General features: G+C 41.0%; 1 protein-coding gene across 1 annotated transcript in view; it reads right to left on the reverse strand.

Annotated features, from left to right (window-relative positions):
• The window catches only part of LOC117826274 (phospholipid phosphatase-related protein type 4-like), a 34,050-nt gene extending 24,427 nt beyond the window's left edge, over positions 1-9,623 (reverse strand). Inside the window, exon 1 of the mRNA XM_034702223.1 lies at positions 8,928-9,623. Coding sequence (XP_034558114.1) covers positions 8,928-9,011 — 84 coding nt within the window. The 5' untranslated portion in view covers positions 9,012-9,623. The remainder of the gene's footprint in view (positions 1-8,927) is intronic.
• Between the last annotated feature and the right edge of the window lie 4,796 nt (positions 9,624-14,419).

Here is a 14,419-nt window from a genome sequence, read left to right on the forward strand (position 1 = left end):
GAGCAACAATGAGCCTTCATTTCCACCCAGTAAGAGATGTGAAGCCAAAATCCTGCAAAGGCATGTGCAGGAGTGGTGGCAGGTGGAGCTGCAAGACTCTCATCACACTAACACCGGACTTCCACCAGATCCGTGTCCGGTCCGTCTCTGATCCATCACAGCACCAGATCTGATAGGTTTCTCTTGTAGTCAATGTGTTAACTTCCACTGGATCCGCTCTGTTGTGTTCTGACTGTGTCTCTGATCCGGCAGGTCAGAGCACAGAGCCAGACTGTCTAGAACTGAATTTAAAATCCTTCTTCTGACCTACAAAGCTCTTAATGTCAGACACCTTTGTATCCTAAAGAGCTCATAGTGTCCCATTACCCCTCTAGAGCACTACGGTCCCAACATGCAGGCCTGCTCATCGTACCTAAAGTCTCTAAAAGTAGTATGGGAGGTAGAGCCTTCAGTTATCAGGCCCCTCTCCTTTGGAATCATCTACCAGTCAGGGTCCGGGAGGCAGTCACCCTCTCTACTTTTAAGAGTAGGCTTCAAACTTTCCTTTTTGATAAAGCTTATAGTTAGAGCTGGATCAGGCTTGGACCAGGTCTTAGTTATGCTGCTATAGGCTTAGACTGGCACACTGGGATCCTGTCTTTCCCTCTCTCTCCTCTCTCTGCCTGTCTCTCACTTTAACTCTTCCTGTCCCATTAAAGTTACTAACCATAGACCTTTCTGGAGTCCCTGAGCTCCCTTGTCTCGTAGGTTCCTCTGGATCTCTGCTGTAGATTCCTTTTTTGGGTCTGTCTTTTGTTCTCTTTCTTTCTTTCTTTCTTTCTTTCTTTCTTTCTTTCTTTCTTTGTTTTTTCTCTTTCTTTCTTCCTTTTATTCCTTCTTTCCTTTGATTCCTTTCGGCTGTCTTTCTTTCCTTTTCTGTTCTTTCTTTCTTTCATTCCTTCTTTTCTTTTCTGTTCATTTCATTCCTTTTTCCTTTCTTCTTTCTTTCTTTCTTTCTTTCTTTCTTTCTTTCTTTCTTCACTTCTCTCTATTTCGTTCCATGTGTTTTCATCCTTTGTCTCCTTTTCTTATCCCGTCCTTTCCTTCTGTCATTCCTTCACTATTTATTCTCCTCTTTTTCTTTCTTCTGGTCTCCCTCTCTTTTCTCTTTTCTTAGACCTTTCTGGAGTCCCTGAGCTCCCTTGTCTCGTAGGTTCCTCTGGATCTCTGCTGCTGTGGACGTGCCAGACTCCAGCTGCTACAACTACTACTATCCGTCTCCCCACTATCATCTCTCTCTCTCTTCATCTCCCTCTATCCCTCTCTCCAACACGGTCTCAGCAGATGTGTGTTTAACATGAGTCTGGTCCTGCTGGAGGTTTCTGCCTGTTAAAGGAAGTTTGTCCTTGCCACTGTAACTTGCTAAATGCTGCAAAGTGCTCTGCTCATGGTGGATTAAGATGAGATCAGACTGAGTCCTGTCTATAAGATGGGACTGGATCTGATCCTGTCTTGATGTTGGGTCTTTGTTAATAATAGAACATAGAGTACGGTCTAGACCTGCTGTTTGGAAAGAGTCTGAAGAGAACATGTGTTGTGATTTGGCGCTTTATAAATAAAGGTTGATTGATAAATTGATTTGTTAAATGCCGTGGAATAAAAGCAGATATGAGGCATCCAGAGCATTTGAAAACAAGCTTTCCTGTCACTACTAAAGGAAGTGGAAATGGTGGGGGACAACTTTTGTTACCTAGCAACAGCAGACTCAGCAAGAAGCTCTCTGAAATTAAGGTTGTGGGCACTGCCAGCACAAAAACCTGACAGAGCCCCTGAATAATAACATAACACAGTGGCAACTTATCGGTCACATGTTCTTAGCTTGAATAATCAACGGCTCAAAAAGAGGATGTTTGTCCAGAGTCACGTTTAAAGCAGCCTGCTGAATCACAGCCGAGGGCAAAAATGGCTGATAATCACACACACACACACACACACACACACACACACACACACACACACACACACACACACACAATATTTTACATGCTTTACTCCCTACCCGCTCACTGTACTTCTTCTTGCTTATTACACTGAGGCTCCCTAAAGGAAACAGTGCTTCACACAGAATGCTGATATGGAAATCAGGGCTGCAGCTGATATGGTTAAACCATAAACACTTGCAGTTCAAGCACTCTACTATGAGTGAAGACATGTCATGCTGCTATGTCCTTCCCCAGAGCACAAAGTGACTGCTGTGCATGCAGAGTCTGTGCATCAACCACCTGTGAACTGATAACATGCACACTAGTGCAGAAGTTGCCGGCCATTCAGGATGATTGAGGCGGATACTCAGTGAATGCTTTCCTGTTATCAGCGGCACCTTCGCTCAGTGCTTCTTAAAGCTAGGGTTGGCAGTCATGCAAAACTAGCATGAACTTGAATGTAGCATTCCCTCAGGACTCCGTCTAACCCAGGTCCCAGACCTGCTGCAGTCCTCAAGTCCAAAGCATCAGATAAATGGACAGCCAGGATAAATCAAAAGTGCATTGATCGCTCCAAAACGGAAACATGAAATCAGGCACTGTCCGAATCCAAACGCCTTAAAGATGTCACAGCTCATGTCCAGACCCCGTGTGACAGCATGCACTGCAAGAAAGTCCCCTGTAGGTTTAGTCCAACGCAGAGCACTTTGCAGCCATCTGAAAACAGTCATGAGTCTCTTTGATCACGCACTATCAGAGTCGGGCTGCAGATGAACAGACTCCCTCTGCCCAAACTCACCAGGGATCATACAGGGTCTTTCAAGCGCCCCACTGTTGCACACTGCGGGCAGAAACGCCTGTGTCTAGCGTGTTTTGACCCAAATCATATCAAAAGAAATTGTCCCCGCCGCCTACCTGCTCAAAGTCAGCGTGCCCCACATGCACAGAGCTAACAGCCTCTAACTAAAGAGGGAATGTGTGGGCACTAATAAAGAAACCTTCAACACTGATGCTTAAGTTAAAGGTCCAAACACACAAAGAGTGGGCCTGTTTGATGAGCTGTTTTACATTTGTGTCTGCATTAATAAATCCCATATGCAGGGGAAGCTTGACTCTGGTTCCATGGCCTGCAGAGCAGAAGATGCTGAGTGATAGCATACTCTCAGGACGTATTCCCACGACACACAAAAAAGTGTGCCAGTAGGCTGTGGTGGAATTCTCAGCAATCACAGGTGCATGTATGGAGTGGAAATTAAACGTCTTGTTCCCATTCTTGTAGTGGCCAACATGATGATTTAATCAGATGCACGTATGTTATCAGAACTAAGCAATGATTATTTGTGTCTTGTCTCCAGTGGAGGTTTCTTGACCTCATGGCAAACTCATCGTGGGTGGAGAAGTGAGGAGCATCATCCAAGTCTGCCATGAAACATTATAGGTGGCCACATCATCACACCACTCTTGGGAGGACACAGGGGTTCCCATTAGCGTTGTTAACCTGTCAAATGAGCCTATTACTCTAAAGAGAAACAGTTAGCTGGCAGGTACATCTCCATGTCTAGCTGTGGAGGATCTGGAAGTTTCCCAGGACACCAGTCAACACAAGAAAGGTAAACCACAGGAAAGTTGTGACAACCCCTAGACTAAAGATCTCAAACAGCGGCTGCAACAGGTCGGCCTCAGTGACATTGATATCAACCTAACACGGGACCTTCACCAGATCCGTCTCTGATCCGCTGCGGTCCGGCTCCGTGCTCTCTCGTCCGTCAACACCCACCGGTTGCGTTTTCAGAACTCAGCACAGAGCAGGACCAACCGGACAGCTGGAGTCATGTGACCGAGGTTTCCCCACGGTAATCACTGAATCAAGGATTCTCCTCCTCCACCTCTCCTCAACCATGTTGTCTTTCTGGTCCTCTGAAAACCTCTGACCTGTTGACTCCAGGCCTGGCTCCGCTCATCATGACTTTGGTTTGTTGTTGTAGTTAAGTGAAATACGATCTGGTGATAACACAGAGTGTTTTATTCTGAAAATTAACCGGATGTTTTCGTTTTGTTTTGGTGAAACCTGACTTCCTGTCCCGCTCCATCTGCTCTGTTGAGATTGATGCGTCGTGCTCTGGCATCAAAAATAGAAGTCTTGTGTATCTGGTCCGGAGGACTCCGACCTGCCGGATCAGAGATGCAGCTGGAACACAACGGAGTGGATCCAGTGGAAGTTAACACATTGACTAGAATAGAAACCTATCAGATCCTGTGTTGTGATGGATCAGAGATGGACCGGACACGGATCTGGTGGAAGTCCTGTGTTAGTGTGGTAAGAGTCCTGCAGCTCCACCTGCCACCACTCCTGCACATACCATGGCAGGATTTTGGCTTCACATCTCTTAATGGGTGGAAATGAAGGCTCATTGTTGCTCCACATACATCGAATGCAGAAATAGAAGTCTTGTGTATCTGATCCGGAGGACTCCAACCTGCCGGATCAGAGACGCAGCCGGAACGCAACGGAGTGGATCCAGTGGAAGTTAACACATTGACTAGAATAGAAACCTATCAGGTTTTTTCCGGACACGAATCTGGTGGAATTTGGCCATCAACCATGCTGGCCATGAAGAGAGAAAGAAGTTGCACTGGACTGTGGAGAGGCAAAACGTTTCCCCTATCACTTCAGACTCACTGATGAGAGACCATGGGTGGTTGAAGGCAAGGACTCTCAAGGATGCACAGCCACTTGCCCAAGCAGCAGCCAGACTGCTCTGCTGCTCTGGGTGGGAACACCGACTTCAGTACTGACCTCAGGGTTCTATAACACTCCAATAGCAGAGGTAGATAACAAAAAAATACACTGCTTACAACCCCAGTGGGACTGTATGAGTATAACAGAATGCCACAAGGCCTGCTTCATTTTTGCAGATGATGCTCAACAGAGGTTGTCTAAAACTGAGCCCCAAACTGTCATTTCAGTGGCTGAGGATCATGCAAGAACTGAGGTCATACCAAAGCTGACTTGAAGGAAGATAATGGCTACACATCATCAGTGAAGAGGATCAAATCTTCTCTTGGTATGCTGTTTTATTTGTTACAGTTTTACCTGCTTACACTCTGTTGAGGACTCTCTTACCTCCTTCAACATCAGATTCAACACCCGATGATAAAAGCAGACGCTAAGCTGCAGCAAGCAGAATCAAGTCCCAGGAGTTTTGACTCTTGTGTTAATTATACTTTAAAAAAAGGAGTGTTGAAATCAGACTGCAAGAAAGCGTGATTGTCTTGATGCTGATGAGTCCATCGTTACCCGCCTCAGCATGCAGAGCTCAGTGATAGCACAGTGTAAGCATTCTGTAAATGGCAAGTGGCCCACATACTATTTATGCTGACACTTGTCTGACAGTACCATGGCAACACAGCATGTGATGTGGACTGAAATACACATCCATGTACACTGAAGGTAAGCCATAACATTATGACCACATGTGCGATCAAAGGCAATGCAATACAACAGCTCTACTATGAATGAGACTTTCACAAAGCTTCCACGTTTACAGACGGATGAGAGAGCAGGAAGCCGGACTGCAGCGGATCTGAGACGGACCAGACATAGATCTGGTGGAAGTCCCATGTTACCTTTTACTACATCTCACTACTACACATGGGACTGCAGGATCATGTCCTCCAATGGGAATCAGAGAAAGATACCTGTGCTAATTAGGAACATCAAGCATGAGCTTCAAACTTGGAACAGAGGTGAGAACAGTTATGTGAACATGTTCGTGGATCTGCTTTGATTTCTCTTAGAAACCTTGTAAAGAACAAATTAAAGCAGAATCTCAGGATGTTGGTGTATGAGGCCCAAAAAGTGCTGAGAATACCACACACTGGGCCCTTCAACACCCAACTTCTCCTGGCAGAGGAACACTATCTAATACCAGAACAGAGAGAGATATCTCGTCAAGCCAGATTTGAGAGATTCTGTGATTGTGTGGGATAATGTCAGCTTCCACTGACCCACACTGTTAAGAGAACGCTTTGCTGAGCAGCAAAGGAAAGAAAATGGAGTTCCTGAATCCACTAGAGTTTGTTTCAGCCTGGAGGTTGAAAGTATGGCGATCGTCCAAAGGATCAGATGTCTCTGTTGAATGCCATAAATGAAGCATTACCATGCAGGGAGGTTTTCGGGGAAAACATGAGATATATGATGTTAATGAAATTCTCTGATCAGACCAAGAAGCGTGATGTCCACCAAGATGAGAACCGATTATGTATGTGAGGAGGCACAAAGCTGTTCTTTGTTTTACTGAACTGCCACAGGTTTTATTGTTGTTTGTTGTTTTTGATTTTGTTCCTGAAGTATCTCATGTTTAACTCATGTTATGGCATACAAGAATGTGTTACTGAAGAATGGCTTCAGGGAGGTCTAAAAGAAGACCACCTTCACCTAGACAATAAATGTGATTAACAGTGACAGGTTCAAAACAAGGTTTTCAGAAATGGAGTCAAATAGAAGCTAACGTTAAACTTGTGTTGAAGAGTCCATATATGTATGTGTTTTGAGGACACCCTCATTCTATTTTGAGGGCACCTCTCTGGTGTTTAAGTCAGAACGCAGAGACAAGGGAGAGGCGACTTCATCTGGCCCGCTCGTCCTCCCAGCGGTCGCGATGATTGCCTGATACCTGTGCTGTTTGATTGTAATAAATCTAATAACTATCCAAGCTAGCCAGTGTCAGGAAGTTCATTCTACATCTGCACATCACAGGCTGTTAAAGGTGACATATCACGCTTTTTTCATCAACATATATTGGTCTAAGAGGTCCCCAAAACATGTCTTTAAAGTTTATGCTCAAAAAAACACTTTGAAATCAGATTTTGGTCTGCCTGAAAAGCCCTCTTCTTCAGTCCTCCTCAGAACAGTCTGTTTTCTCTCTGACCACGCCCCCTCAGGAAGTGGGTGTGTCTCGGTTGTCCAGCACGTTGATCTAATGTTTACATGTTGGTTGAATATACACGGCTGCTCAGAGATCACGTTACTTCAACCCTCTGAATCTGATCCAGAATCTGATCCTGACGGAGAGGCGCCTGTAGCAGGACCTTTCTGAACGATTGGTCACAGATTTAGTGTTTCTTGTTGTTTTATTTGTCAGTATGTCGACGTGTGTCTTTGTACACAGCTACAGCTACAGCTACAAACATGTAGCTATGTGGCTATGCTAACTAGCGCTAGCACTTTTCCATGAAAAATAAAAATCATCCACTAGATCTTCAAATCTGCAGACGTGGGGAGTAAAACCGACCTTTGTGTTTATTAAGACAGCCTACAACTAGCATGCCTCCCTCCTAAGCTCCTTGTTAGCACACATGTGTGCAGGGAATGAAAAACGGAGGAGGGGTTGAGTTGTATTTTATACAGTCTATGGGCTGAACAAGCTCCGAGCTCTGACTCCGTGACAGACCGGATATTGTTGTTACGCAACAAGTCCACAGAAGTCTGAAACGGCTGGTTTCAGCACACATTTACAGAAAGGTGGAGAAATCAGAACAGGGGCAGAATGGATTCTTTTCATTCTCGGGGGGTTTGTAGACAGGGACACATATTTCAGGTAGAGAACCATTAAAAAGTCCATTTTGCATGATATGTCACCTTTAAGATACGACACTCTTTCTAAGCATATTATTTTGAGGCATGTGAAGTAACTTGTGACCATCAGACATCTATACATTTTGACCGGGTTGGCTCCAACAATAATGAAACAACTTCTGGTTTTGGTGGCACTTTACGATAAACTGGAACAAAAACTAGATTTTGAAATGTGAATTAAATGTTGTAGTCTTACATTTTGCAAACATGCAATAGAGTTCTGATGTACCATGAAACTGTTGGGACCGTTGCACATACAGCTAATTGAATAGGGTTGCTCTAGAGCAGGGGTTCCCAGACTTTTCAGCCCACGACCCCCAAAATATAGGTGCCAAAGACTCACGACCCCCACTGCCCCTCAAAGTGATTTAATGTGGCTTCATTTAGCTGGTTTGCAGAAAATGATCCTACCTATATGAGCATGTGTCTGTGTTTCCTGTGCTGTTATGAATTAATCTGCTGCTACTGATGCTTTTGATGATTAACTGTTCACTAACCCTAAACTTAGGAGTCATCTGGCAACAAAGAAAGGCATTTTCAAGGTTTTATTTCAAGTTTGGCTACTATTTTTGTCCATATTTATTTCTATAATGGGTAAAATTTACTATTTATAGATAACTTTTGTCATTCAACTTTTTTTCGGTATTTCTTTGTTCACCACAAGTTAACAAATTATATATGAGTAATACAAAACCAACAAAGAGAAGAAAAAATACAATCATAATAATAATAATATTAACAGATAAATAATATTAATTAACAGTAAACACAAAAAGGAAAATAAACATAAGAAAACATAAATACCAATAGTATTAATAATAAATATTTTTAGATAACTAAAATAAATTCTGGAAGACATCTCATGACCCCCCATTTTTGTCTCTTGACCCCCCAGGGGGTCCCGACCCACACTTTGGGAACCCCTGCTCTTGAATATTTAGACTGTTTAAAAAATCAGCTACAGAAAAACTGTTGAGGAACATTTGAGAATTTCAATTAACCCACCACTCATCAATCAGTCTGTGACTAATAACCGGCCTGCCAATCAGCCAACCAGTCAATCAACTCCAACCACCAGCAGCAGCAGCAGCAGCAGCCTGCCAACATATTTGATTTCATTGAAGATGCACCTTATGCTGCACCTGTGCAAAATAATGGTGTTTGTGCAGACAGACAGACAGACAGTCAGACAGACAGACAGATAGACAGATAGATAGATAGATAGATAGATAGATAGATAGATAGATAGACAGACAGACAGACAGACAGACAGACAGATAGATAGACAGATAGACAGACAGACAGACAGACAGACAGACAGGCAGTACCTCTACAAAATAAAAGCATGGCAGCAAAGTGACGCTGTCCTTGGTCTCATTCCCGCCTTTCAGCCGCTCCTTGGCACGGGACATCACGAGCTGCCGGTGGTCTCCCCCGTTGCCGGGAGACAGTGAGCAGTATTTGATTGCGGTCGTAATTTTGGCGAAATTCTGGCTGAGAGTCGTCACCCCGAGCCTTCACCCACAGAACTCCATAGCCCGATGAGGAGCTGGAACCGGTGCTGCCTGTTAATGGGATTTTTCCGTGGTCGCCCCAAAATGCGCTTTTGGGGATGCGCAATAACGCACGCGCTCAGGACTGACTCTGTCCCCTGCACGGTCTGTAAACCTGCAATGCACCGACATCAGACATCGAGCTACACTCTCCTCGAAATACTGCAGGCTGTGCTGAGCTCAGGAGACAGAGACACTTCAGTCATCCGGAGGGTCCATCAGTGATGCTCTGCTCTCCTCCGCTGCAGCAGCAGCAGCAGCAGGTACCGCTGTCAAGCTGGACCAAAAGGAGACAATACTTCCTGTCACGAGCTCCACAATAAACACGTCTGATCTGTCCTCAGAAGTCCTGCTTCCTTTCAATCAATTATTAAAGAGGGTAAAAATGCTGGATCAACGAGAACGTGCAGAGCAAAGGGGGTCTTGTGCTGTGATGGTACAATCCTACTACAGAAATAACACCAGGCTGAGCATTACGCAACCTCTTGTGTTGAAATATCAGCCAATGCGCAAGTGCAAAACTGTTCCCCAAGATGTAGTAGGCTGTGGAAATCCTGGATCCAAGTTCCAGAAATCTTCAAGAGCCTGACATACATGTATTTATGTTTTTATCACATCAGTTTATTATCATTAACTCTTCATTGCTTCCTTCATCTGGTGAATAAATAACTCTAATCAGCCACACTCATCAAACTTGTATGAGGTGACAGGTGAGACAGATTATAATCAATGAGTGTGGACTGCTGAGAACATAGACATGGAAGTCCAGGCTTCATATTCACTGATAACACAGCTGTATTATCCACACAGTTCATGAGGTTATAGTCATTCTATGCTGACTGAAATCAACAGGTGTGCAGCAGTGTAGAGGAGAACTGAGGGGAACATAATGAGGTGGTTTTCTGCAATTATTTTAAGTCAAGGCAACTTTTAAAGAACCACAGACTGTTCCACCTTTACAGACAATTCAACATTTTAGTTTGTAGACTCACAGTTATGAAGGAAACGCCTGCTCATCGTGAAACTAAACAAAAAGGAGAAAAGAAAAGAGAACCTGCTCTTTGAGGACCAAACAATACAGTTAGTTACAAAACATGAAAAAATTAAAGAACAATATAAATAATAAATAGTAAAAAATAAACATATATATAAATATTAATATGATACAAGTAAATAATAAAAAATAAAAATATATTAAAAAATACCAAACAATAGTTGGTTACCAAGCATACCAAAAGAAATACCGAACAATATTTAAAATAATAATAATAACAAATGATAAATTATAATAATAAACATCATTTAAAAATAATAAGATTGAAAATGTATAAAACAATACAAAGGTTTAGTTTCCAAACATACCAAAAAAGTACAGAACAATATAGAAAATAAAAATAAATAATAAAAAATAAAAATACATAATAATAATATAATTAAAAAATATATATATATATTTATATAACAATAGTTAGTTACCAAACATACCAAAACAAATACAGAAAAATATATATAAAAAATATATATATATAAAATAAATAATACAAAATAATAATATAAGTTAAAAAGAAAAGAAAATTAAAATATACAAAACAGTATTTGGTTACCAAAAAATACCTAAAAAAATACCAAACAATAAAAAAGACAATAATACAAATTAAAAATACATAATAATGATAGAATAAAAAAGAAGTAATATAAATTAGATATATAAACAAATGCCAAACAATCCTTAGTTACCAAACATACCAAACGAATACCGAAAAATAATAAATAAATAATACAAATCTAAAATATATAAAACAATACAAAACAATAGTAAGTTACCAAACATACCAAAAAAATACAGAACAATATAAATGATAAATAAAAAACATAGAAATAAATTAAAAATTCCACACAATATAGTTTGTAACCCAGTCAGTATCAACCATGAAACAGAAGTTGATATAGAAGTTGACCTAGTTGATCTAGGACAATATAAATAAATGTATAGTGCACAGCAGTATGTACAAACGTATAAAAGCAGGTCAATGCTTTAGGTCTTTCTTGATCAATGAAACATAAATGTGTACCACATTTTCTTTTTGATGACCGTGCCCGTGTGTTTTCAACTGTGGGCCTTATTGCCTCCTGCTTGGATGATGCACACAGGCCGGGTACACACTGTAGTTTTTCAAAAGTCATGGTGGAAAGAGGACCCACACTGTTGGACTGAATCGTTTACAGCACACAACCAAAATATTCATTGTGAGGGTCTCATCCTAATGGTTTGTTGTCAGTGTGGATAGACAGCAGGAACAGAGCGTGTTTTCAGAGTAGACCGTGTGCCAATAAGCCCTGCAGACCTTTTCAATTTTTCAAACTGTAATTCCAAATCTGTTCGCCTATGCTGTGTATAAAAAACCCAACTCTGTCCATAGATAACAAAGATAATCTGATATTTAGAGGAACTACTTCTGACCACAGCAATATTAATTCTTTATCTACACCCTCTTTGAAACACAGCCTTGGGAGAAAAATAAAAGGATCAAAGGGTAAATCATCAGTGTGCTAAAAACCTATTTTCTACTCTATAAGTGTGTGAACGCCCCTACTCACAAAAAAGAGCCATATGGTTAGACATAGTATGTGGAACAAGCAGCCCTGAGGACACACAGGCCTGAAACAGGCATGAAACACAACCTCCCTCCTCATGATCAGGCTCACAGGAATCCATGATCAAGAACACTAACTGGTTAACAGGCAGAGTTTTTTCTCCATTGGTCTACACCGGTCTGCACCTTCCCTTAACAGCTTTCAGGCAGCCAATCAGTGCAGCTCCTCATTACCAGAGCATCCACACCCTCTCTGATCACTGCATGGAGACTGAAAGGCTGCTGATCCTCCAAATGAGCTGAATATGGAAGGTTTTTATTTCAACTGAATTCAAAACCATGCTTAAAAGACAACCGGGCCATAAAACTTCAAGGCCTGTTTCGAGGAACCCTGTTTGAGGAACCCTCTCTTGCTTGTTTTAAGGTACGCAAATAGCATCAGGTTTTGGGTTCCCTCTTCTTCTAATTTCCAGTTAACCTATAAGGCCTGTTTCAAGGAACCCTCTCTTGCTTGTTTTGAGGTACACAAATAGCAGCAGGTTTCGGGTACCCTCTTTTTCTAACTTCCAGTTAACCTACAAGGCCTGTTTCGAGGAATCCCTTTTGCACCTGCCTGAATGAACCCTTTGGTACATCTTGTGAAGGATCTGTTTCAAGTTCACCTAGAGCACCTGTTTCAAGGAACCCATTTTGCACCCATTTTGAGGAACCATTCTTTGCTTGTCTGGAGGTACATAAATAGCATCTGGTTTTGGGTAACCTTTTTGGTACTTGAAGGCAACCTTCAAGGCCTGTTTCAAGGAACCCTGTTTGTGCCTGCCTTGAGGAAACCTCTCTTGCTTGTTTTAAGGTACACAAATAGCATCAGGTTTCGGGTACCCTCTTCCTCTTATTTCCAGTTAACCTACAAGGCCTGTTTCGAGGAACCCATTTTGCTACTGTTTAGAGGAACCATCAAATGCTTGTTTGAAGGTACACAAATAGCATCTGGTTTTGGGTACCCTCTTTTTTGGTACTTGAAGGCAACCTTCAAGGCCTGTTTCAAGGAACCCTTTTTGCACCTGTCTTGAGGAACCCACTCACTTTTTTAAATGTACAAATAGAAGCATCTTGTTAAAGGACCCTTCTTTTTTTCTGGGGTACCCTTTGACCCCTAGCCTGTTTCAAGGAACCCATTTTGCACGTGCCTTATTGAACTGTTTTACTCCTTCTGATTTCGGCATCATTTAGCATCAGTTTCAAGGAACCTGTTTTGTACCTGCATTAGGTAAAATAATTAATAAACTAATTTTACATTTTAGATTAAAAAAAATTCCATTCCTAATTTTTGAAGATTGTAAAAATGATTAAGATGTCTTCAGTGTCACGTTGGTGTTTGGACTTTAACACTCTTTGTATCCACCTGTGGCTCACATGCATGGTGGATTAGTTTAACTTATGGTTCTGAGCCTCCATTGTGGAACAGAAACACATCCATAGCATCAACCTGTCATTCACAGAAGTGATAATATTACATTGAATATACTTGTTTTTCTTATTACTGCTCCCCTCTCCACTTATAGATTCTGGGCCAGCAGAATCATGTCAGTCCATCAGGGGATAGAGCTCTCTATCACTCTAGCTCTCTGTCTTTCTCTACATCTCTCTCTATTCTTCTTCCTTTTTCAATTCAAGAATTTAAAACCTATTTTTACTGACATTATCCCTGCAGTGCCGACTTTAAATAAACCTTGTTTTTATAAAGTGATTATGGAGGGAGGCATTTTGACATAAGATCTGACGTGTTCTTTACAAGGCAACAGTTAATTAAGTTGATAATATAACAGATATCATAAGATGTGATGACTGGGGGTATAAAAACCAAAGTGTCACTGTCTGTATACCAACAATTTCTTCTTGTGTGTGTCCTGCAGGTACCAGGATTCATTTAACTCTTAATCTATTACAGCAGTTTGGAAAGATATCAAGCTTTTACCTAAATTTAGATCAAAGTTTGTAGATTTTAACACTGGAGAATATCAGATTACCTCTTAAATAACACAATTTGACCTACCTTAGGACTACGGTGAGAAAGAATTTCACAGACCTACATAAAAAGGATTTTATAAAACTCTTTACAAAACCCAAACAAGATTTGACTCATCGGTCACCCCCCATCTTGTCACTTATTAGTTAAAACAACCAAATTATTACTTCCCAAATATCTCTACATGTTCCAACTGCTTCTTACATTATGCCCAGTGCTTTATTTTAAGGGTTAGATTCAAAATATCATGATATATATTTGGGAATGACCATGTTTGTTCAAAAATTACCTACAAATACAGATTTATTTATTTTTCAATTTTTGAAAATAACTAAGTTGATACAGAGGATTTAGTTTTGATAGTATTACTTCAATTTCTAATTAGAAATATTATAATTATTGTTGTTATTTATTTGTATTTATTTGTTTATTTATTATTATTATTATTATTATTATTATTATTATCATTATTATTATTATTATTATTATTATTATTATTATTATTATTATTATTATTATTATTATTATTATTATTATTATTATTATTTCTTAGAGAAGAGAGTTAATACTTCCACCCTCCACACCAGCAGGTGGCGGTAATGCACCTAGAAGTTGTTTGCCAACCGTCAATGAAAACCCAAGAAGAA

The sequence above is a fragment of the Notolabrus celidotus genome, chromosome 15, assembly GCF_009762535.1.
Source record: "Notolabrus celidotus isolate fNotCel1 chromosome 15, fNotCel1.pri, whole genome shotgun sequence".
In the NCBI taxonomy this organism is placed as follows: domain Eukaryota; kingdom Metazoa; phylum Chordata; class Actinopteri; order Labriformes; family Labridae; genus Notolabrus; species Notolabrus celidotus.